At 45.9% G+C, this 26857-nt stretch overlaps 1 protein-coding gene across 2 annotated transcripts in view; it reads right to left on the bottom strand.

The window, feature by feature from the left end:
- clec19a (C-type lectin domain containing 19A) overlaps nt 1-23409 on the bottom strand; it is a 52707-nt gene extending 29298 nt beyond the window's left edge. For both annotated transcript variants that reach the window (XM_060840097.1, XM_060840095.1), the window contains exons 1-2: nt 23259-23409; nt 2188-2365 (exon numbers count right to left, since the gene is read on the bottom strand). In XM_060840097.1, the coding sequence (XP_060696080.1) occupies nt 2188-2365; nt 23259-23349 (269 nt within the window). In that variant the 5' untranslated portion in view covers nt 23350-23409. The remainder of the gene's footprint in view (nt 1-2187; nt 2366-23258) is intronic.
- Between the last annotated feature and the right edge of the window lie 3448 nt (nt 23410-26857).

The raw sequence follows: 26857 nt of genomic DNA, 5'->3' as shown, positions 1-26857 counted from the left end.
GCACTGGCTCCAGGCTAGACTGGATTTCATTTACACAACCACAAGGCGAGCATTTTAATCAAAGAATTCTTCACGTGTCTGAGCAGGAACCCGACAACAAAAGGAAGCATTTTTAATGTTTAGTTAGGGTGTCCAATCTCTTATATTGAAGAAATTTCTTTAAAAATGAATCATTTTATTTTAAAATTTAAATTTAAAAATTTCTTTTAAAAACTTAGGTAACTATTCAGAATCATTCAGCTTACACCAGTCAGCTTGTGAGTAAATGTTTTGGTGCTATTAACAAATACTTCGACATGTTTCAGGGTCCTGGGTGAGGATGAACACAATCCGAAGGGATTTCCTGGGCTGTGTGATTGTTAGACAGCTGCCTTTTTGATTTGGGATCACAGTCAGTGTTATAAGTGGTATTTGCTTCAGGCAGGCTGATTGCTTGGTAACAACAAGTACAACACTGGAAATAGGAGACGGCCATTCAGCCCTTCAAGCCTGCTCCGCCATTTGTAATGATCATGGCTGATCTGAATAGCCAACTCAATAGCCTGTTCTGACGTTTCTCCATGCCCTTTGATCTCTTTAGCCCCATGCTACATCCAGCTTCTTGATATCACATAATGGTTTTGGCCTCGACTGCTTTCTGTGCGAGTGAACTCCATAGATTCACTACCCTCTGGGTCAAGGCATTCCTCCTCATGTCAGCCCTAAGAGCCCAAAAAGCCCTTATCTTTAAAATTAATCCCTGGTTCTGGACTCCCCAACCTTCCTGTATTTACTCTGTCTAGTACTGTTAGAATTTTATAGGTTTCTCTGATATCTCCCCTCATTTGTCTAAACTCCAGCAAATATAGTCCTATCTGAGAGAAAGTGAGGACTGCAGATGCTGGAGATCACTTAGGACTATGCTGAAAAATGTGTTGCTGGAAAAGGGCTTATGCCCGAAACGTCGATTCTCCTGGTCCTTGGTTGCTGCCTGACCTGGTGCGCTTTTCCAGCAACACATTTTTCAGCATAGTCCTAAGTGACTCAGTCTCTCCTCATACATCAGTGCTCCTATGGAGTCATGCAGCCATAGAGCACAGAAACAGACCCTTTGGTCTAACCTCGGAATCAATCTGCAAAACCATGGCTGCACTCCCTCTACAGCATCCTTCCTCAGATAAGGAGACCAAAGCTGTACCCAGGACTCCAGGTGTGACCTCACTAAGGCCCGGTCTCGACTGGGATTGTGTGGGGGAGTGCACCTTCTCCATAAAGACTGTCTGACATCATCAGATTATGTGGAGCTCCAACGCCAGGTTAGAGTCCAACAGGTTTATTTGGAAGCAATATACTGAGTGCTGCTCCTTCATCAGGTGGTTGTGGAGTATAAGATCATAAGACACAGAAGTTATAGCAAACGTTTACAATGTGATGTAACTGAAATTATATATTGAAAAAGACCTGGATTGTTTGTCAAGTCTCTCATCTTTTAGAATGACCTTATCCACTTATGTTACCACATTCAGGGAAGTATAGATCTGTACACTTAAACCTTTAAGGGTGGCACAGTGGCTTAGTGGTTAGGACTGTGGCCCAATTCCAGCCTCAGGTGACTCTCTATGTGGCGTTTACACATTCTCCCTGTATCTGCATGGATTTCCTCTGGTTGCTCCTATTTCCTCCCACAGTCACAAGATTAGGTGGACTGGCCATTCTAAATTGCTTCAGTATCTATGTCAGAGTAGTCGAGAGGTGGTTGGTGCAGGATTGAGTTGGTAAACTTTATAATACAGTGCATCTTCTGATGACTTGTTCTGTCCCCCAGAACAGTCATCACAGACTGACCCATTACGAGGGAGAGAGAGAGTATTTACTTTGACCCCACATCCTCCTGGGTGTCACTCGGAATCCTGGAATTCCCTCCCTCAGGGTATTGTGGGTCAACCCACAGCACATGGACTGCAGCGGTTCAAGAAGGCAGCTCACCCCCACCTTCTCAAGGGGCAATTAGGGACGGGCAATAAATACTGACCCAGCCAGCGATGCCCACATTTCCTGAAGTAATTTTTAAAAAGCAGGGATCAACTTGGTTGTATAAAGATTTCCAAACTTCTGTGAACATTATATTTTTATATTCAACCTCATATATACATTTTAGTTGAAACATTGATCACTGGTTAACTGTGAAAACAGCCGTGTTACTGTTACCTGTGGATTGAGGCTAATTTAGCTGATCTGAATCCGTTTGAAAACTCCGCACAGTAAAGGTCAGCTTCAGCCCAACTCTTGGTCTCGGGAAAGAAGCGGAAACAATATCCATTGAATTCAGTCCAGAAGAGTGGGCAGGAATACGCAGGGATCCCTCCAGTGAGACGCAGAGGCAGCTCTGTAATAACCAAATTCATTATTAATAAATTACTCCAAGCAAGCTAACTTCATTTATGACTGTTGTGTTTGACTAGGCATTTGTCCTTTCGGTAAGAAAAACAGCACAAGGAATAACGAAGAAGATATTGAAATAATATGACTATTTATAATGAGAATCATTATAAATCTATTAATTATTTACAGTAAAAGGGTGGATTTTCAGTTTGGAATGGTCACCTTGAACACTCTAAGTAAAGCTTTAAGGGTGATGCTCATTCTAGTAAGTGATCCTCTGCCTGAACAATGGACAATGGCTGTCTGTTGTTTTCTTAAGATTTCCATAGGTCACCTTGAAATAACAGACACAAAACCATTTGAAACTAATGATTCAACTGCAGTAACCTGGCATTTCACTGAGCTTGGAAAGGTGAAGGACTGGATTCAATATTGGAAACAAGTACTGTCAATATTTTTAACTATAATTCCATCAGATCCTTTCTAAAGTAGAACTGACACAGTCAAAAATAGTTGCAGATGTAAATTAAGTGGTTCACTAGAGAGAGAGAGAGAGAGCAATAGAATGTAACGTAAAATGTCAAAGAAACTTCAAACAGGCTGGATTTTGTGATTACAAATATTATGAGGGACTGGCTGCTCAAGAGAAAGGGTGAAAGTGAGGACTGCAGATGTTGGAGATTAGAGTCAAGAGTGTGGTGCTGGAAAAGCATAGCAGGTCAGGCAGCATCCGAGGAGCAGGAGAATTGATGTTTCAGGCAAAAGCCCTTCATCTCATGTTCGAGAGAAAGCCAGCTGCCAGTGGATTATATCCCAAATGGCAGGCATCTGTTCCGTTTTCTCTACATAAGAATGGGGTTAAAAACAATTTCAATTTTACTGGAGGGAACCAGTGGGACTGAACATTCCGTCTGCATTACCCTGGGTTCAGGTGGCTGACTGCTCTGGTGATCACAGTCATAGAACAATCCCATAGTTAGAGGTGTGCTCCCAGTGAGCACTCTCTCTCATGCTGGCTGCTAGAAATCAGCTAGATAAAGGAAGATCTTCTCCATATCCTACAGTCCATGTGCTGGGGGTAGATCCACAATTCCCTTTGGGAGGGAATTCCAGGATTTTGACTCAGTGGCTGTGAAGGAACAGTGATATATTTTCCAGTCCAGGTCGGTAAGTAGATTGGAGGGAAGGTTGTGGGTGGGGGGGGAGGGGGAATGGGGGGGTGCTATTCCCATGTGTCAGCTGCCCTTGTCCTTGCAGATGCAGTTTGGAAGGTGCTGCCTGAGGATCTTTGGTGAATTGCTGCCATGCATCTCGTCGATGGTACACACTGCTGCTACTGAGCGTCGGTGGGGGAGGGAGTCGGTGTTTGTGGATGTGGTGTCAATCAAGCGGCTGCTTTATCCTGGATGGTGATGAGCTTTTTGAGTGTTGTTGGAGGTACCCCCATCCAGGCAAGTGGGGAGTATTCCATCACACTCCTGCAGGGGGAGCAGGGGGGAGGGGGGGTCAGGAAGCATAACAAATTAGAGAACGTTGCCTGGGATCTGGTAACACCAGCTTTTCGTCCAGTTGGTTAAGGTGATGGGAGAGCCCAGTTGCCGCAGTGTGGGAGGCCAGAGTTTGGTAACTGTCTGGTAGACAGTTAAACAGCCAGCACTGGGTCCTGCACGGGATCTAGGAACCAGAGGACAGAGGTCCTGCCAGCCAGTGAGAGGCTGGTAATTCTCTATTACTGTAGCTGCTATCATTGCTCCAGGGACTTCACTGGGGATTGTGATTGGAGCCTGAACTCAGCCAAGTGAAGGGATTGGGATCTGAGGGAGAGGTTTGTCTGAGCTGGGTGGGGGGACAGGAAGGGGTAGTTTGCAGTGTCCCAGCCTCTCCCCAATGCTGGGTCCTTTGGCCATAGCAGTAAGTGTTACATTAACACCTCAATGAAACAGGAATAACCTTAGATCTCCGAGACCCTGAGGAACATCGCAGCCCCTCACTGCTCAAACTCATCTCACCCAAGGAGGAACTCACTAACCAAGTAAATTCTCATTTAGTAACGGTCCTTGGAAAAGCAGCAACACACACCCAGGGGCATCATTGCAGCATCTGCTTTTAACCAGACACATCGAGTTATGGAGTCGTACAGCACGGAAACAGACCCTTTGGTCCAACTCATCCGTGCTGACCAGATATCCCATTATGACCTAGTCCCATTTACCAGCACCCGGCCCATATCCCTCCAAACCCTTCCTATTCATATACCCATCCAGATGCCTTTTAAATGCTGTAATTGTACCAGCCTCCACCACTTCCTCTGGCAGCTCATTCCATACACGCACCACCCTCAGTGTGAGGACGTTGCTTCTTCCAACAAAGGGTCAAACTGGACACACACTCTCACACTCACGCAGACACACACACACACACACACACTCTCTCACACTCACACAGACACACACTCACACAGACACACACTCTCTCACACTCACACAGACACCACTCACACACACACACTCTCTCACACTCACACAGACACACACACACACACACACACTCTCTCACACTCACACAGACACCACTCACACACACACACTCTCTCACACTCACACAGACACACACTCACACACACACACACAGACACTCTTACATACACACACACACTTACGCGCACACACACTCACACGCACATACTCTCACTCATACACAAACACATAGACGTGCACTTATACTCACATACACTCACTCACCCACATGCACACACTGTCATAGTCACACACACACTCTCACAGTCACACACACAAACACAAAAACACATATACACACACATAGACACACATAGATGGGCAGCAGTCACTCTGGGATATAAGATTGCATTAAAATCTGAAGAATGCGGCGAGAGGGATTTCAACTTGCTGACTTTCCAGGGTAGCCTGGGGCAGTGGGTGTTCCAGAATGTTCTTTGCAACTGGAATGATATTTGCTATTGTCAGGTAGACATGGGATTGGGGAAGTGAGATTAGAACAAAGACCAGTACAGCTCAGGACCAGGCCTTTCAGCCCAGCAAGACTGCACTGCCACATGATACTGTTCGAAACTAAAAATCTTTCACCTCTACGCAGTCCATATCCCTCTATTCCCTGCCTTTCCATGTCTCTGTCAGGATGCCTCCTGTAGCAGCACATTCCTGGCCCCCTAGTAATTGATATTTCTCCCCCTGGAAGAAAGACCCGGACTCTCCATCTGATCCATTCCTCTAATCATTTTGTAAACCTCTATCGGGTTGTCCTTCAACTTTCAATGTTCAAGTGAAAACAAACTGAATTTGTCCAATTTCTCCACGTAGCTAACACCCTCCAAACCAGGCAACATCCTGGTGAACTGTTTCTGTACTCTCTGCGAAACCTCCACTTCCTTCTGGCAATGTGACAACCAGAACTGTACACAGTATTCCAAATGTGGCCAATACGCCTGCAACATTACTTGTCAGTTTTTATACTCTGTGCCCCACAGCATGCTCAACCTCCTTAACCACTTGGTGTTGCCACTTTTGACAGACTCTAGAATATCATGTATCTCCTTTCGACTCACCATCCACCATGTCCTCCTCTGTACATACCAACACAAAGTATTCATTAAGGACCTCACCCACTCCCTTCAGCTCCACACATAAATTCTCTTCTTTGTCCTGGAGTGGGTCTACCCTTTCCCCAGTTACTCTCTTCCTGCTTCTATATATCAAAGACTTGGGGTTTTCCTTATTCCTGTTCGTCAGACATTTCATGGCCAGTTTAGCCTTCCTAATGCCTTCTTTGAGTTCTTTCCTGTCTTTGTATCGTTCAAGGGCTCTGTCTGTCTTCATTTCCCTTAAACCTTGGGGTGGCACGGTGGCTCAGTGGTTAGCACTGCTACCTCACAGCACCAGGGATCGGGTTTGATTCCAGCCTTGGGCAGCTGTCTGTGCAGGTTCGGGTGGATTGACCATGTTAAATTACCTATAGTGTCCAGGAATGTGCAGGCTAGTCATGGCGAATGCAGGGTTACAGGGATATGGTTTGGATTAGAAGCTCTGTAGAAGGTTGGGATGTACTCAATGGGCCAAATGACCTGCTTCCACACTGTTAAGGATTTTATGATATGCTTCTTTTCTCTTTTTGATTAAGCTACCAACTTCTCTTTTGTTACCCAAGGTTCCTGAATCTGGCCATCCTTATCCCTCCCTTTCACATGCTGGTCCTGACCTTACTGACCTGCTGTTCTGGTTCCCATCCTCCTGCCACAATAGTTTAAACCCACCTGAGTGGCACTATCAAACCTCTCTGCCAGGATCTTGGCAGTTTAGGTGCAACCCATCCTTTCTGTACAGGTTCCACATTCCCTGGAAAACATCCCAATGATCCACACACCTGAAGCACTCTCCCTTATACCAGGTCTTTCGCCATGTATTTAACTGCATTATCTTCCTATTCCTAGCCTCACTGACACATAGCACATGGAATAATCCTGAGATTACAACCCTAGAGATCCTGCTTTTCAGCCTACTCCCTTGCTCCCTGAACACCCTGTGCAGGAGCCCATCCCTCTTCCTGCCTATGCTGTTCACATCAATGTGTACGGGGACCTCTGGCTGCTCACGTTTCCTTTTTGAGACTGATCCATGCCCATTCAGAGACATCAGTCACCCTGGCATCAGGAGGCACATACTATCCTGGAGTCTCGCTCACACCAACAGAAGCACCTGTCTCTGCTCCTGAATGTCGAGTCCCCTTTACTATTGCTCTCCTGCACTTTGACCTTCCGTGCTGTATACAGAGCCAGCTGTGGTGTCATTGCTCTGGGTGCTGCTCTGACTATCCCCATGGCCGTTGCCCGGGACCCCTTCCCACAACAGTATCCAAATGGGTGTACCTGTTACGGAAGGGAACAGCTGCAGGGGACCCATACCCTGCCCTGTCCTGCCCCGTCTGGTGGTCACCTGTCTATCTGCCTGAACCCGCACTGTGACCATGTCTCTGAAACTCTCCGCTATGACCTGACCTGCCCCCTTCAGGACCCTCGTGTACCCAACTCCTGTACCAACCTGATCCACGTGGTCTGACAGGGGCTGCAACTGGACACACTTCCTGCGGATGTAGCTGACAGGGATGTTGGAACGAGCTCGGACTCCCAGCTTCTGCAGCAGAAGCACACCTACTCTGCTCACTGCCATTTTTACCCTCTCTCATTTTCATTAAAGCATTCACCTTATTCCCCCGCTGTATCTGTTTGGGTGATGTCCTCTCTGTCCCAGTTCTTCAGATGTTTCCCTTTCTTTCTGAGCTGGCATTGCCCTCATTCAGACCTCATCTGTATCTACTCCATCTCCCACACACACTGCCCTCTCCCCTCCTTCTCCCATACCTCATCCTCATTTCAAACACATGACCTGAGTGCGCTTTTACAAGTGACTTTCTCACTAAATTACAAAATGTTTTACAAACATTTTAATGCATTTTTTTTGTTCATCCCAAGTCAGAGACGGTGGGTGGCAAGGTATCAGGCTCACCCACTTTGTACACTTTCTTTTTTTAGGTTTTTAGTTTTTTTCCCCACTTCCTTACGGTCTGCAGAGAGCTCAGTCTCTCCAGGAAGTGGCATTGATAGCATCACACCACCATCAGATCCGAGCGTGACAGTGGCTGGGAACCAGATCCGCAGTGTGGCAGCGGCTGGGGGCCCAGGGCAGGGACATTGACTGTCGGAGATCGAGGTGAATGCGGGAAGAGAGAGAGTCCAACACGGTGGTGAGGGAAAGCAGGAGGCCTGAGCTCTCCCAAAGAACGGGCCAATGTGGGGGGAGTTTGAGCCCCTGGAGGGTGTGCCAACCCAGCTTGGCTAAGTGCTTAAACAATACAAAAACCCAACTTTTCCCAGCTACCATCACCTCTGAGGAAAGGTCACTGGACCTGAGACATTAACTCTGTTTCTCTCTCCACAGGTGCTGCCAGATCTGCTGAGTTTCTTCAGCAATTTCTGTTTTTGTTTCTGATCTCCAGCATCTGCAGTTTCTGACTTCGAACATCTGCAGTTTTTTTCACTTAAGAAAGACTGTTTAACTTTTAACTTTCTTTCTTTATTTTTCTACTTTGTGCCTAAGATTTTGACCCTAGGTGCCTTAGTACTCAGGACGGCACCAGGAATGGTGACTTTGTTCACTTTCTCTGTACTCCTGTACTTCTGGAGATGATACATGTGACAATGAAATCTAATCAAAATCTAAATTCTAATTGATTTTCTACTTCACCAGCATCAGACACCAGGGACTGTTCTCTGTCACCTCCAGCCTGACATCCCTTCCCCTCGCCTTCAACAATCCAAAGGGACCTTTCCATCTGCGATACCTTGTGGACTCATCAATTATCCCGGGAGCCCTCCACCTCCCACAACACCTTCCTGGGACAGGAGAGGGGATTTGACACATGCCCTTCCCACAGACCAAGCCTCACACACACACATTCCCAGTTCAGACACTGATCTAGACACACACCTTTTGATTGTGAATACTCCAGACCTTGCTCACAAGGAGCTGTCCTCTGTGCACACCCCCGGGAGGGTGGTGGTGGCATTCCGACTGAATACAGACAGTGCACTCAGTCTGCAATCATAACCTCCAGTCTGACGGGGCACAGCGAGAGTGTTTACACTACGATCTGCATGTCCAGGCATATTGCAGGACAGACCGCGCCCACGGACACCTCTCAGTGACTGATCGGCACATTCCCACCTTCTCTCCACCTTTAAAATCTAAAAATGGAACGTTAATATTACTCAGTGACCAAGGCTCCACACCCTTCAGTGATACTGAGTTTCACAGGTTCACCACTCTCGCAGTGAAGACATGTTTCCTCACCTCAGTCTGAAATGGTCTACCCCATATTTTGAGACTGTGTCCCCTGATTTTAGGCTCCCCACCCAGGGGAAACATTCTCCCTGTATCGAGCCCTGTTAGAATTTTGTATGTTTCAATCAGATCTCCTCACATCTTTCTACACTCAAGTGAATACAGGTCCAGTCAAAACCAATCTCTCCTCACAGGACATCCCCAGTATCAGCCGAGTGAACCTGCCCTGCACACACACTCTGTGGTAAAAACAATGACTGCAGATACTGGAAACCAGATTTTGGATTAGTGGTGCTGGAAGAGCACAGCAGATCAGGCAGCATCCGAGGAGCAGTAAAATCGACGTTTCGGCCAAAAGCCCTTCATTCCTGATGCTGCCAGGATGCTGCCTGAACTGCTGTGCTCTTCCAGCACCACTAATCCAGAATCTGGTTTCCAGCATCTGCAGTATTGTTTTTACCTCGTTGATTTTAACCCTACTGCAAATCCTCTTGCAAGGCTGCCTGCCTTGAAGAAGTTTTCCTCCTCTCTCTACAAGAATCTCAGGGAGTCCCTCTCCCACTGCAACTCCCAGGTCATTTCCTCTGCCCTGCTCTCTCTCTATGTCTAGTGTATCCTTTATTAGGTAGAGGAACCAAAACTGCGTGCAGTACTCCAGGTGTAGTCTCACCAAAGTCCTGCATAATTGCAGTAAAACACCCCTATTCCTGAATTCAAACCCTCTTGAAATGAAGGCTCGTATACCATATGCCTTCCTGATTACTTGCTGCAGCTGCCTGACTACTTTCATTATCGAAAATTGTGGTGCTGGAAAAAATGCAGCAAGTCAGGCAGCATCTGGGAACCAGGAGAGTCATCCTGATGAAGGGCTTATGCCGAGTCGATTTTCCTGCTCCTCGGATGCTGCCTGACCTGCTGTGCTTTTCCAGCAACACACTCTCCACTCTCATCTCCAGCACCTGCAGTCCTCACTTTATGCTGACTACTTTCATTGACTGGTGTACAAGGATACCCAGATCCCATTGCACATCCACACTTTTCCCAATAGATCACCATTTCAGTCATATCTACCTTCCTGTTTCTCACATGAAAGTGTGTAAGTTCACGTTTAGCCACATGGCACTGTATCTGCTGTGGGATTGCTCCCTCACTCACGGCTCTAAATCCCCCTCAAACCTCCACCACAAATGGATCTACTGAGCCGAGGTAAACATTGCATATCTGAGTAAACCACGATATAACCTCAGCCACTGAGGGCCAATCAGCATCCATTCGATTTGAAAGCATTTGATTTTATTTTTGGTTTAATACAGGAAGGTGATAGACAAGTCAGAGATATCTTGCAGACAGTGAGGTTTGTTCAAGGGAAAACTGTGAAGGCTTTCACCAGAGTTAAAGGATTCAAAAAGCTGACACAGTCTTTCCTTGATCAAGGAAACAAGACCACGTGTGTGGGAGAAGGTGAGGCCTGCAGATGCTGGGGATCAAAGTGGAGAGTGTGGTGCTGGAAAAGCACAGCAGGTCAGGCAGCATCTGAGGAGCAGGACAATCTACGTTTCAGGCATAATCCCTTCATCAGGAAGGTGTGTGAGGGGTTCAATAGAAACGTTTCTCGAATTGAAATGGAGTCTGGTCGTAGCTGCTGCTCATGTGGGGGATACACTGATTTACATCATGTGGGGGGTACACTGATTTACATCATGTGGGGGGGTACACTGATATACATCATGTGGGGGGGGTACACTGATTTACATCATGTGGGGGGATACACTGATTTACATCATGTGGGGGGGGTACACTGATTTACATCATGTGGGGGATACACTGATTTACATCATGTGGGGGGTACACTGATATACATCATGTGGGGGGGGATACACTGATTTATATCATGTGGGGGATACACTGATTTACATCATGTGGGGAGGTACACTGATTTACATCATGTGGGGGATACACTGATTTACATCGTGTGGGGGGGGATACACTGATTTACATCATGTGGGGGGGGTACACTGATTTACATCATGTGGGGGGGTACACTGATATACATCATGTGGGGATACACTGATTTACATCATGTGGGGGGTACACTGATTTACATCATGTTGGGGGGTACACTGATTTACATCATGTGGGGGGATACACTGATTTACATCATGTGGGGGGGTACACTGATATACATCATGTGGGGATACACTGATTTACATCATGTGGGGGGATACACTGATTTACATCATGTGGGGGGTACACTGATTTACATCATGTGGGGGATACACTGATTTACATCGTGTGGGGGGGATACACTGATTTACATCATGTGGGGGGGTACACTGATTTACATCATGTGGGGGGATACACTGATTTACATCATGTTGGGGGGTACACTGATTTACATCATGTGGGGGGATACACTGATTTACATCATGTGGGGGGGTACACTGATATACATCATGTGGGGATACACTGATTTACATCATGTGGGGGGATACACTGATTTACATCGTGGGGGGTACACTGATATACATCATGTGGGGATACACTGATTTACATCATGTGGGGGGATACACTGATTTACATCTTGTGGGGGGTACACTGATTTACATCATGTGGGGGGATACACTGATTTACATCATGTGGGGGGTACACTGATTTACATCATGTGGCGGGGGGTACACTGATTTACATCACACTTTGATTGAACCAAGAACTGACTTTATCAATCCTTAGGAGATTGAATACTGTCAGGGATAAACATCAGGCCACAGTAGATTTTATTATTACACTCCTTGCTAATAGAATCACAGAATGTTACAGTACAGAAGGAGGCCGTTCGACCCATCGTGTCTGTACTGGCTTCTGGAAGAGCTACCCAGCTAGTCCCAGTCTCCAGCCCTATTTCCACATCCTCCTAATTCACCCCTTTCAAATATATCTCCAGCTCTCCTCTGAAACCTCCGATGGGATCTGCCTTCCCCAACCTTCCAGGCAGCACATCCCAACTCCTAACGACTCTCTGAGTAACCTCATCTGCTAGCTCTCTTGCTGACAATCTTGAAATTGTGACCCCTAGTTACTGACATACCAACTATTGGAAACAAAATATCCTTCTGTACTCTGTCAAAATTGTTCTTCATTTTGAACACTTCAGTAAGGTCACCTCTTAATCTGCTCTGCTCCAAGGAGAAACATCCCAAACTCTCTCATCTTTCCTTGTATCTAAATGGTGACAGGCAGGAAGATACCAGAAGAAGGTGGGATGGAACTTCCAATGAGGCTTATTGCCCAGACTCCAACTGGACTGATCGGTGGATCAAAACCCAACAAAGCAGGTGTGGCTGATCTGGATTCAAACCAGATTCAAATGTGAAATGAGAAAGTTAAAAATATACATTTAAAATAGTTTTCATGAAAACCATTCCCAGAGACTGGAAGGTGCCAGTTAATACTTTGCAATACCATCAGTGGGGTCACTCTGCCCGAGGGAAGTAAGATACTGCCTCTGTTTCTGGAAAAAGGTCATCACAAGTTCATTTCATGCAATGATGCAACTTCTGCTCAGTTTTTAATTTCCAAAGCACTGTCTCTTTTCCAATTGCCATATCACTGTGCGATGATCAGGAACACTGCAGCTGGCCCCAGGGGACAGTCTTTCAGACACACTCAGCTGTTGGAGGGAAGGTGGGCACCAGCTAATGTTACATGTCCACAAATGGAGATATACCTTCTGTAGACTGTTACCATATTTGTTCATGTACTTAATCATGGAATGTAAGGAGGTATTCAATTTGTATTGATAAGGGGCGTCCCACTATCATTATCTCATTTGAAAGATAAACCTCTATCTGAGCAGCACTTCCCCATCACTGCATCGAAATATGTGTCTGGATTTGAAATGGCAAATTGTGGATTTAGGGTGAAACTCCTGTCTGTCTGAGAGAGGTGAGATGGTGTAGCATAGCCAAGACAAACAGGAATAACTGCAACTGGAATACCAATAGTGATTACAACTAGTTTATTGTGCAATTTTGTTTACTGTAAATTGTAAATGAGTGTTATATAGTTTATTTTACGGCCTATGATACTTTCTATGCAATTCTGTTATCGCTAAAATCTCAGAAAACATTCTAATCTTGATGTTTCTTTGATGCTGTTAGAATTGATACTTTTCCTCTCAGCATTTGTTCTAACTTATTTTTTATAAATTGCAAACTCCTTTTAAAAAATAAATATGGTTTGGATTTTTGAGAAATGAATTTGTCTCCATCACTGATGTTTTTTCTCCTGGTGTCTCTGATCTCTGCTGCATGTGTGTGTGCCCATCAGATAAGCTCAGGCTAACGCAGTCAGTAACTGAAAGGAAAAGGGAAAGAGGGAATTCTTTGTCACTCCTGTTTTTCCCAGTACAAAAAAAAGATGAATAACAAGATGCCACTGGCTGCCAGCATTGCCTGTTTGAGGAACAATCCCTCCAGTTACATTCACAGGGATTACATGCTCTTCCCAGCTGTGATGCCAATATGTTTTCTGCTTTAGTCATTATGAGGCTGTTGCTGAATAGTTTTCGTTAGCCCTGTATCCAGACGCAGATAAATCTTGAGCAGAAATAGGCCCAACCATCTCCTCATCAATGACCTTTCCTCCATCACAAGGTCAGAAGTGGGGATGTTCACCGATGATTACACAGTGTTCAGCAACATTCGCAACTCCTCAGACACTGAAGGAGTCCATGTTCAAATGCAGCAAGATCTGGATAATGATCAGATGGCTTGGGCTGACAAGTGCCAATTAACACTTACACCACACAAATGCCAGGCAATGACCATCTCCAATAAACGAGAATCTAACCACCGCCCTTTGACATTCAAAGATATTACCGTGACTGAATCCTCCACTGTCAATATCCTGAAGGCTACCACTGACAAGAGCAAACAGGAGGCTAGGGATCCTGCAGCAAGTAACTCAGCTCTGACTCCCCAAAGCTTGTCCATCACCTCCAAGGCATAAGTCAGGAGTGTGACGGAATATTCCCCATTTGGACAAAGCAGCCTGTTTGATTGGCATCACATCCACTCCCTCCACCACCGATGCTCAGTAGCAGCATTATGTACCATTTACAACATGCCCTGCAGCAACTCATTAAAGAACCTTAGAAAGCACCCTCCAATCCCACAACCACCTCCATGTTGAAGGACTAGATCAGCAGATACATGGGAACACCATCTCCTGCAAGTTCTCCTCGAAGCCCCTCACCATCCTGACTTGGGAATATGTCATCGTTCCTTCAGTGTTGCTTGGTCAGAATCCTGGAATTCCCTCCCCAGTGGCATTGTGGGTCAACCTCCAGCACATGGATGACAGTAACTGTTCAGAGTTTGCACATTCTCTCTGTGCCTACGTGGGTTTCCTCCGGGTGCTCTCGTTCCCTCTCACAGTCCAAAGTTAGGTGGATTCGCCATGCCGAAAGCAGGTCACAGGAATAAGGTAGGGTAGGGGTTGAGTAGGATAGGGGTCGCTCTTCGGAGGGTCGGTGTGGGCTTGCTGGGCCGAAGGGCCTGCTTCCACACTGTAGGGATTCTATGATGTTATGCAGCAGTTCAAGCAGGCAGTTCACCACCACCTTCTCAAGGGGCAACTAGGGATGGGGTAATAAATACTGACCCAGCCAGCTATGTGGAGAAAGTGATGGAGATCAGAGTCAAAATGTGTGACACTGGAAAAGCACAGCCGGTCAGGCAGCATCCGAGGAGCAGGAGAGTCGATGTTTCGAGAATAAGCCTAATCCAACTGTTCTACCTGTCCACCTTCCTTCCCAAGTATCTGCTCCACCCTCCTCTCCCACCTACCACCATCACCCCCACTTCCACCTCCCTATCACATTCCCAGCTCCCTAGGGTAAACTCCTCATTCCTGATGAAGAGCTTATACTCAAAACATCGACTCTCCTGCTCCTCGGATGCTGCCTGACCGGCTGTGCTTTTCCAGTGTCAAACCTTTTGACAGCCAGCAATGCCCACATCTCATTAATGAAGATAACTAAACGGCCCAATCAGAACAGTCTTTAGAGAGGGCAATTTAAATTCCCTCTGCATGAAAAATGCTTCATGATTTCCCCCTGGAAATGTCTGATCTCTAATTTAAAGTCGATGTAGCCCTTGTTCTGGATTTCCTCATCACAAACACTGCAATTTGACCACCTCTCTGGATTTTAAGTGCGAGCAGCCGTGGAGGTAGGTCTAACTCGGAAGACTGCAGATAAGGTAAGGCAGTTTTTATTAAAATTACTTACCGGTAGCGGGCAGCGGTGTTTTTCTCTTTCACAGAAAGAGCGGGAGCAGCGGAGGAAGTGACGAGGACCGGAGGGGCAGCCGGGAAGAAAAGCAGTGACCATATATATCAGCAAGGCAGCTACATTCGGGACTCCACAACTGTAGTGTCTCCCACCCACCCTCCTCCTCTAACCGAGTTAATGAGTAGGAAGAGCAGGAGCGATGATCAGGGAACTGCTGGTAATATATCTGGGGAGTGGCTGAACATGAGACACTACACATGTTGTGTCTCCCAACCATCCCCCTCCTCTAACCAAAAATAGGACTCTGGTTTGTTAAGGTAAGGATTTTCTATTTCTTTATTAGTGAATGGTTAAAAATGTACTTTTTATGGTTTATCTATTAATTGGTTTTTTTAGAAAAAGACTATAGCAGAGAGGTATCAGAAAGTATTTTAACTCAAACCTATACAAAGTAATAAAGTAATTAACTAAGCAGAGATGGCTGGGCAGGTGATGTGCTGTAGCTTTATGATGTGGGAGCTGGCTGATCCCATTGTGAACGGCTGTGACCACATCTGCAGCAAGTGTTGGTTGCTGGAAGAACTCCGGATCAGAGTTGATGATCTGGAATCTGAGCTTCAAACACTGCGGCACATCCGGGAGGGGGAGAGTTACCTGGATGCTTTGTTCCAGGAGGCAGTCACACCAGGGAGATTAGGTAATTCACATTCAGCTAGTGATCAGGCACATCAGAGTGTGACTGTAAGTGAGGCAGGTAGGGGGAACCTGAGTTCAGGAGTGCAGGAGCCTCAGCCCTTGACCTTGTCCAACAGGTATGAGATTCTTGCTCCCTGTACGGATGAGGAAAAGGGCTCTGGACAGGGTGAGCCAGCTGACCACAGCACCATGGTGCAGAAGGCCATTCAAAAGCGGGGAGCAAAGAGACAAGTAGTGGTTATAGGGGATTCTATAATTAGGGGGACAGATAGTATCCTTTGCAAGCCGGATCGGGAGTCTCGCATGGTGTATTGCCTGCCCGGTGCCAGGGTGCGGGACATCTCCGAGCGGCTTGAAAGGATATTGGAGCGGGAGGGGGAGGATCCAGTTGTTGTGGTCCACATTGGTACTAACAACATCGGCAAGACTAGGGTGGAGGACCTGTTTGGGGATTACGAAGCATTAGGAAGGAAATTGAAGTACAGGTCCTCAAGGGTCATAATCTCCGGATTACTGCCCGAGCCACGTGCCAATTGGCATAGGGACAAGAAAATTAGGCAAGTAAACACGTGGCTAAGGGATTGGTGTGGGAAAGAGGGATTCCACTTCATGGGGCATTGGCATCAGTTTTGGAACAGGGGGGATCTGTACCGTTGGGACGGTCTCCATCTGAACCGATCAGGTACCAATGTTCTAGCGAAGAGGATAAATAGGGTGGTCAGTAGGACTTTAAACTTCTGAGTTGGGGGGAAGGGAAAGTGAAAGCGACAGGGAGTATGGAGTTAAATGGAAAGATAAGCAACAGGATAGCATGTGTCCAGGCGGATTTAAACTCGAGGCAGACTGGGAATGCAGCAAAAAGGAAGGATAACTTAGGACATCTTATGACTTCCAATATCTCTAATGATAAAGCTAGCATTAAGGCATTTTACCTGAATGCTCGTAGCATTCATAACAAAGCAGATGAACTAATGACACAGATCATAGTGAATGATTATGATGTGATAGGCATCACAGAGACTTGGTTACAGGGGGGTCAGGACTGGCAGTTAAACATCCAAGGATTTTCAACTTATCGAAAAGACAGGGAGGTGGGCAGAGGGGGTGGGGTTGCCTTGTTAGTTAAGAACAAAATTAAATCTATGGCACTGAATGACATAGGGTCGGATGATGTGGAGTCTGTGTGGGTGGAATTGAGGAACCACAAAGGCAAAAAAACCACAATGGGAGTTATGTACAGACCTCCTAACAGTGGTCAGGACCAGGGGCGCAACATGTACCGGGAAATAGAGAAGGCATGTCAGAAAGGCAAGGTCACGGTGATCATGGGAAACTTCAATATGCAGGTGGACTGGGTAAATAATGTTGCCAGTGGATCCAAAGAAAGGGAATTCATAGAATGCTTACAGGATGGCTTTTTGGAACAGCTTGTCATGGAGCCCACAAGGGAGCAGGCTATTCTAGACCTAGTGCTATGTAATGAACCAGACTTTACAAAAAAACTTAAAGTAAGGGAACACTTAGGAAGCAGCGATCATAATATGGTAGAGCTCAGTCTGCAGTTTGAAAGAGAGAAGGCAAAATCGGATGTAATGGTGTTACAGTTAAATAAAGATAATTATGAGGGCATGAGAGAGGAACTGACAAAAATAGACTGGAAGCAGAGCCTAGCGGGAAAGACAGTAGAGCAAAAATGGCAGGAGTTTGTGGGTATAATTGAGGACACTGTACAGAGGTTCATCCCCAAGAAAAGAAAGATTATCCGGGGAGGGATTAGACAGCCATGGCTGACAAAGGAAGTCAGGAAATGTATTAAAGAAAAAGAGAGATCCTATAAAGTGGCCAAGAGCAGTGGGAAATCAGAAGATTGGGAAGGCTACAAAAACAAACAGAGGATAACAAAGAGAGAAGGAGAGGATCAAATATGAAGGTAGGCTAGCCAGTAATATTAGAAATCATAGTAAAAGTTTATTTCAATACATAAGAAACAAACGACAGGCAAAAGTAGACATTGAGCCACTTCAAACTGATGCAGGAAGCCTTGTGATGAGAGATAAGGAAATAGCAGGAGAACTTAATAAGTGCTTTGCGTCAGTTTTCACAGAGGAAGACATGAGTAACATGAGTAATATTCCAACAATTAAAGGGAGTCAGGGGTCTGAGTTGAGTATGGTTGCCATTACAAAAGAGAAAGTGCTAGAAAAGCTAAAAGGTTTTAAAATTGATAAATCTCCTGGCCCTGATGGGATACACCCCAGAGTTCTGAGGGAGGTGGCTGAGAAAATAGCGGAGGCACTGGTTGAGATCTTTCAAAAGTCACTGGAGTCAGGGAAAGTCCCGGATGATTGGAAGATGGCTGTTGTAACCCCCTTGTTCAAGAAAGGATCAAGACAAAAGATGGAAAATTATAGGCCAATTAGCCTAACCTCGGTTGTTGGTAAAATTTTAGAATCCATCATTAAGAATGAGGTTTTTCAATTCTTAGAAGAGCAGAGTCTGATTAGAACAAGTCAACATGGATTTAGTAAGGGGAGATCGTGTCTGACAAACCTGTTATAATTCTTTGAAGAGGTGACAAGTAGGTTAGACCAGGGAAACCCTGTGGATGTGGTCTATCTAGACTTCCAAAAGGCCTTTGATAAGGTGCCACACGGGAGGCTGCTGAGCAAGGTGAGGGCCCATGGTGTTCGAGGTGAGCTACTGGTATGTATTGAGGATTGGCTGTCTGACAGAAGGCAGAGAGTTGGGATAAAAGGTTCTTTTTCGGAATGGCAGCCGGTGACAAGTGGTGTCCCACAGGGTTCGGTGTTGGGGCCGCAGCTGTTCACATTATATATTAATGATCTGGATGAAGGGACTGGGGGCATTCTAGCGAAGTTTGCCGATGATACGAAGTTAGGTGGACAGGCAGGTAGCACTGAGGAAGTGGGGAGGCTGCAGAAGGATCTCGACAGTTTGGGAGAGTGGTCCAGGAAATGGCTGATGGAATTCAACGTGAGCAAATGCGAGGTCTTGCATTTGGAAAAAAGAATACAAGCATAGACTACTTTCTAAACGGTGAGAAAATTCATAAAGCCAAAGTGCAAAGGGATCTGGGAGTGCTAGTCGAGGATTCTCTAAAGGTAAACATGCAGGTTGAGTCCATGATTAAGAAAGCGAATGCAATCATTTATCTCAAGAGGGTTGGAATATAAAAGCACTGTTGTGCTACTGAGACTTTATAAAGCTCTGGTTAGGCCCCATTTGGAGTACTGTGTCCAGTTTTGGTCCCCACACCTCAGGAAGGACATACTGGCACTGGAGCATGTCCAGCGGAGATTCACACGGATGATCCCTGGAATGGTAGGTCTAACATACGAGGAACAGCTGAGGATCCTGGGATTGTATTCATTGGAGTTTAGGAGGTTAAGGGGAGATCTAATAGAAACTTACAAGATAATACATGGCTTGGAAAGGGTGGACGCTAGGAAATGTTTTCCGTTATGTGAGGAGACCAAGACCCGTGGACACAGCCTTAGAATTAGAGGGGGTCAATTCAGAACAGAAATGCGGAGACATTTCTTCAGCCAGAGAGTGGTGGGCCTGTGGAATTCATTGCCGCAGAGTGCAGTGGAGGCCGGGACGCTAAATGTCTTCAAGGCAGAGATTGATAGATTCTTGATGTCACGAGGAATTAAGGGCTACGGGGAGAATGCTGGTAAGTGGAGTTGAAATGCCCATCAGCCATGATTGAATGGCGGAGTGGACTCGATGGGCTGAATGGCCTTACTTCCACTCCTATGTCTTATGGTCTTATGGTTTTATGGCTCTCAAACTTCATGCAAAAGATATCTGTGGTACCTGTCTGCATTAGTTAACCCGTTAAATCCTAATTGTGAAAAATCTACCCTATTCCCCGATAGCAGGCAATATTATTCCCCTGTCCAACATAAGCGGGTTGAAAACCCAGTGGTATGGCCATTGGACTAACCCAGAAATCCAGGCCATGTTCTGCAGCATTAGGGCAGATACAATTTCAATAATGATCTGGAATTAAAAGTCTAATGGTGACGATGAAATCAGTGCTGATTGTTGTCAAAACTCACCTGGCTGACTAACTTGGATGAAGGTTTCGGGGAGATGTCAGATATCGGTTCTTTCCACCGAGAGTGGTGGGTGTGTGGAATGCACTACTAGCGGTGGGAGGAGAGTCTGATACATTAGGGACATTTAAGTGACTGCTGGACAAGCACATGGATGATAGTACAATGTAAGGTGTGTCAGTGAGTTTGCTCTTAGAGTAGGATACAAGTCAACACAACATCGAGGGCTGAAGGGCCTGTATTGTGCTGTACTGCTCTATGTTCTATAGCCCAGACGTTGATGGATCCAATCTCTCACCTGCTATTTACATCCATGTAGTGCAATGGTAGTAGTCGTGCCTTTTTGCCGGGGATCTGGGTCCAGGTCCTATCTGCTCTGGTAGTGTCAGAGCACAGTTTACCACACGGGACTGTGAGTAAGTCCCTGTCCACCTGAAACTGCCATTTCATATTGCACTTGGCATTCCAAAGTATTTTCAATTACTTCCTGTAGTTGAGCCATAACATTGTGGAATCTGGGATCATGCCACATAAATCTCTTTGACCCTCCACAGTTCCAAATCCTCTACTGTTTAGAAAATTTTACAATTTGGCCATCTTGAAACCAAAGCTTTGACACTCTCACATTGAATGCCAGCTGCGATGGTTACTTTCTCCAACACACCTGACCTGTACCATCTATAAACGTACTGTGCTTCCTAATTCAATGTTTTGAGACCATAAGACCAAGAGAAATGACAACAGGAGGCAGGTGGTCAGCCCCTTGACCCTACTCCACCGTTCAATCAGATCGTGGCTGATCTGAAACGCCTCACATCCACTTTCCTGCCCTTTCCCTTGCTTCCCCATCTGATGAAGAATTGATCTCAGTCTTCAATATCCAGGCGGACTCTGCCCCCACAGCTCTCTCTCTCTGTGGTAGGGTGGTCCAAAGACACCCAACCCTCTCAGGGAAGAAATTCCTCCCTACCTCAGTCTAAAATTGATGCCCCGTTACTTTGATGCATGAGCTTTTGGAGCGCTGCGTGCTTCCAATTAAACCTGTTGGACTATGACCTGGTGTTGTGTGATTTTTAACTTTGTACACCCCAGTCCAACACCGGCATCTCCAGATCATGGTGTTTATTTTGAGATTGTGCCCTCTGCTCCTACACTGTCCCATCAGGGGAACCATCCCCTCAGCATTGACCCTGTCAAGCCCCCTTTAAGAATCCAATTTGTTTCAATGAGATCATCTCTCCTTTATCTAAACTCCAGTGAGTAGATTCCCAACCTGCTTAATCTTTGCTCATAAGACAATTCCCCATTCCAGGACCATCTTTCCTTAAACTAGGTCCCAAACCAGCTCACAGTACTCCAGACATGGGCTCCCCAGCCCCTTGTAATTGGATTTTGTGACTTTATTTCTTTGTTTCAGGTTTTTTGTAAATCTGCTGATAAACTGAAGTCATGTCTCACATTCCACTGATCAGAAAATTCCTTCACTGTGTCTCTTACTTCTCAAATAATTAGCAACTCGGTGTCAAAAGGTTATCTAAAATTCAGAGCACTTTCAATTCCGCTAATAATTGCTTGTGTAGAGGTTTGTCAAGTGCGTTCGAAAAGCCAGCACTCAGCCACCCCCCGGGGGCGCATTAGAAATATCCACCATTGCCGGTTATCTCTCACGGATCAGATAATACTGAAGACCACTCTGTACTCAGTCATTGTGTCGCTCTGAATACATTCCGATAATTTCCCACTCCCTTTATTTCATTGTGTTATTTAAAAAGGGAGAGAGGAACAATGACATTTACAATCCTCCCGTCCAGTTCCTCAATCGGGGAACCTGGGGAATTTCAGCGAACACACACCTGGAAACTGGAAAGTTTGGGGAGAAACTCTCAAAATATTTGTCCATCGTAAGTCCTATTTTCCCCATTTTAAACATATTGAATCCACTAATTTTTTGCCTTGACTTACACTGTGGACGTCATAGATCTGTAAGGGTTATGTAGTGGTTTTAGATTGTTAAAATCACACAACACCAGGTTATAGTCCACCAGGTTTAATTGGAAGCACTAGCTTTCAGAGCGTCGCTCCTTCACCAGGTGATACCTGAAAGCTAGTGTGTTTCCAAATAAACCTGGTGGACTATAACCTGGTGTTGTGTGATTTTTAACTTTATACACTCCAGTCCAACACCGGCATCTCCAAATCGTGGTTTTATATTATACGTTAGTTTTATTAAATCTTTCCCAACAAGCTCAGCCCAGGTCACTGTGATCAATTCCCATCTGTGGAACTTTTAAATCTCCACACACAGCAGAAATTAAACAGGAACCGTTTTCACTAACGACAGGTAACCTTACTGTGCCCAGACCTTGTAACCCACTTCTTGCTCTGGATATATTAATAAAGTGATCTAGTGATATTTGTAAACATGTTCCACTCAGTCCAATGACGAAGAGAAACTTTTTTACAGTTTAGTTTTTGGGGAAAGGATTAAAATAGTCCTGTCACTGGACAGAAGCTCCCAGTGTCCCGAATGTAGCCCCTTTCCCGAGCTTTAACCACAAAGTGACAATTCCAAAATTTGGAAGGTGTCCACCTTCGCCTGAAATGTTGTTCATTAAACGGGAGCTGAATTCCAGGGGGAAAGAATCTCATTCAGTTACTGACATTTTAATATCTCACATAAACGCGCTGCCAGACTGCTGTCCAGTTTAAATCTTAAGGTTTTTTTGAATATGTTTTTAGGAAGTACAAATTATTGCACATCGCATATTAAAAATATTTTTTACCCCTGAAAAAAAGTGTGAAAACTGATCCTTATAATCTATCTGAAAGGTTTGTTTGTAACGGTGCAGTCTGTCAGCTCTCTTGTACTGCTGTGTACTAACCAACAGGACTGAACTACTCTCTCATTGTTAAAGCCTCTCAATATATTTACAGAAAGTATTTTCCTTCACTTACCTTGGCTGATTTGAATTTGTGTTGGGGGAACAGCTGCTGCAGAAATCAGCAGAAGAGGCAGGGTTAGAGCCACTGGGGTCCTGCTGAACATTGTAACTGCACTTGGACTAGCTCCCACACCCAGCTCCGAGCCACAGGACTCTCTCCTGCATCTCTCTCCTCTGCACTCAGGGCTGCTGTCGCTCCCCTAGCCCCAGCCCCAGCCCCAGCCCCAGCCAAGCCCTCCCTTTATGGAAATAAGACATGGCTCAAGAAACTGCCTTTGTATTCTGAAAAAGGTCTGTTAAGCTCCGCACAGAGAGAGGGGAAATAATATTAGGGATTTGGGAAAAGGGAGTGCACACGTTTATAATGTTGGTGCTCCACCTGAAAACAAACACAGTATTTTGGGAATGGTGAGTGCATTGTAGAGTCTATAGGGGAGTAATTTGGTGGACAATTCTCTCCTGGTGCTAACACAGTGGGTCAAATGGTGTTCTGTGCTATTCAATTAATGGGAACAGGCTGGTCACAAATGTCATGTTGACAATAATTGAGACCTAGCTTAGGGGTGTTGAGCTTAAAGTCCCAGCACCACATCACACTCAGTCACAGGACACCAGCTTATAGACAGGTCTAGTTAAAATTCACCTGACAAAGGAGCAGCACTCCGAAAGCTTGTGATTTTAAATAAACCTGTTGGACTGTAACCTGGTGTTGTGTGACTTCTGACTTTGTCCACCCCAGTCCAACACCAGCACCTCCATGTCATGGATACCACATCACACTGGTGATGGGCTGAGGGAGAAGGTTTCCTGTCTCAACCTCCTTATGGAATGGGATTTTGGAAAGGAGGTCCAGGGAGAGAGCTCTCAGGGTCAGGTTTTTAGCCAAGATTCATCCCAATCTCTGCTCCCGAATCTGATTCCTGGGACATACACCAAGGCACATGTTGACAGCATCTGGATGACCAGCAACTTTATGGAAAATGTTCCTTTGTCTTCTCCTGAAAGGTGCAGCTTTCCCAGTGCGAAGGCTGATGTAGATGGAGCTTGAGGCTGAGTGGGGAAAGGCCCCAAGCCCAGCCTGACCTGCCCTCGCTGCAGCCCGAGAGGAGGCTGGGACCCAGCCAAACCTTGAAGAGGGACCCAGCAGAGAGTGTGCAGCATGTAATATAGATGTGAATTATCACTGTGATCTGTAATTGTAGATGTGATGACCAGATCTGAAACCAAAACAGAATTTGCTGGAGAAACTCAATGTGGGAACAAGTTCCTGCAGATGCTGAAATCTGGACTGAAAATAAAAAAAGCTGGAAATCCCAGAGGCTCAGAGTTCTGATGAAGAGTTATCTAGACTCAAAACATTAACTTGCTCTCTCTCTCTCACTCCATGGATGCTGCCTGACCCACTCTGATTTTCAGCATTTTTTGTTTTCAGTGTTAGAGAAACTCCACAGGTCTGGAAGCAGTTCTGTAATAATACAAATGGCACTAGATTTCGGAGCTGGAATGTTGTCAGCCCAGTTCTCAGTCAGATTGGACAGAATCTAGAGCACAGCTGTGTTAGCCAACTTTCAATTGTTTGTGTCAATACCCCTCAGAAACTGACACCAACATCAGTCCCGATTGCATAAACAGATTTTAAAATTCATTCATGGGATGTGGGCATCGCTGGTCAGGCCCAGTATTTATTGTCCGTCCCTAGTTGCCCCCCTCGAGAAGGTGGGGGTGAGCTGCCTTCTTGAACCGCTGCAGTCCATGTGCTGGGGGTTGACCCACAATGCCCTGAGGGAGGGAATTCCAGGATTGTGACCCAGCGACAGTGAAGGAACGGCGATATTTTTTTTAAGTTAGGATGCTGAGTGGCTTGGAGAGGAACGTATAGGGGTTGGTGTTCCCATGTATTTGCTGCCCTTGTCCTTTGAGATGGAAGTGGATAGAAGGTGCTGTCAAAGAAGCATTAGTAAGTTGTAAAAGTGCAGCTTATAAATAGTACACCCTGCTGCGACTGAGCAGTGGGCATGGTGCCATTCAAGCAGGTGCTTTGCTCTGGATGGTGGCAAGCCTCTTGCCCCTCTGAGGGGTTGCTGTTTAAGGTTTCTTTTGCATCTTTATGTCTTTATGTCTGAACTTCCACGGCTCTCTCCCCAGGTAGTTAAGTTACGTCTGCAACCATAGAATCCTTACAGTGAGGAAAGAGAGCATTCGGCCCATCAAGTCGCCACTAACCCTTTGATGAACATCCCATGCAGACCCAATACCTCACCCTATCCCCATAACCCCACATTTCCCATGGCCAATCCACCCTGACCTGCACATCTTTGTGACTGTGGGAGGAAACCCACACAGACACTGGGAGAATATGCAAACTCTTCACAGACAGTGGCCTGAGGCTGGAATCGAACACGGGTCCACCATGCTGTAAGGCTGCATTGCTAACCACTGAGTCACCATGCCATCCAGCCCTCTTCTTAAAAAAAAGCACCTTTTGGAATTAACAGTTAACATGCTTTAGTCCTTACTTACTAGGTCCAAATCCCAGATTTTGAATTTCTGATCCATGATCATGCCAATGGCTAACATCAAACTGAATCCCTCGGCTTTCCGTAGACACATAAATAGTAAAAGGTGGTAAAGAGATGGATGGGGGTCTATTAGGGATCGAAAAGGGAATTCTCACACAGTGGCAGGAGGCACAGCCTAATCTGCTGTGCTTTTCCAGCACCAGTCTAATCCAGACTCTAACCTCTAGCATCTGCAGTACCCACTTCACAGAGCTGATGGATTGTTGCAGACTGGCACATTCCCAGAGCCAGGAAGTTGAAAGGATTCAGAAAGGATTTACAAAGATTTTCAAAGTTTGTGCGAAGATTTGTAGCTCGGGTGCTTGTTGTAGTGGTTCTGTTCGCCGAGCTGGAAGTTTTAGTTGCAAACATTTCGTCCACTGGCTAGGAGACATCATCAGTGCTCTGGAGCCTCCTGCGAAGCGCTTCTTTGATGTTTCTTCCGGCATTTATAGTGGTCTGTCCTTGCCGCTTCTGGGTGTCAGTTTCAGCTGTCCGCTGTAGTGGTTGGTATATGGGGTCCAGGTCGATGTGTTTGTTGATGGAGTTTGTGGATGAATGCCATGCCTCTAGGAATTCCCTGGCTGTTCTCTGTCTGTCTCGACTGGGAAAACACTACTATCATAGGGCAAGCCAGACAGAGAACAGCCAGGGAATTCCTAGAAGCATGGCATTCATCCACAAACTCCATCAACAGACACATCGACCTGGACCCAATATACCAACCACTACAGCGGACAGCTGAAACTGACACCCGGAAGCGGCAAGGACAGACCACTATAAATGCCGGAAGAAACATCAAAGAAGCGCTTCGCAGGAGGCTCCAGAGCACTGATGATGTCTCCTAGCCAGGGGACGAAACGTTTGCAACTAAAACTTCCAGCTCGGCGAACAGAACCACTACTATGGATTTACAAAGATGTTGCCAAGTTTGGAGGGTTTAACCTATAGGGAGAGGCTAAATATGCTGGGGCTGTTTTCCCTGGAGCATTGGAGATTGAGGTGAACTTATAGAGGTTTACAAAATCATGACGGGCATGGATAGGGTAAATAG

Source organism: Hemiscyllium ocellatum, chromosome 20 (assembly GCF_020745735.1).
Source record: "Hemiscyllium ocellatum isolate sHemOce1 chromosome 20, sHemOce1.pat.X.cur, whole genome shotgun sequence".
Taxonomy (NCBI): Eukaryota; Metazoa; Chordata; class Chondrichthyes; order Orectolobiformes; family Hemiscylliidae; genus Hemiscyllium; species Hemiscyllium ocellatum.
This window is presented reverse-complemented; position numbering and strand designations above follow the sequence as displayed.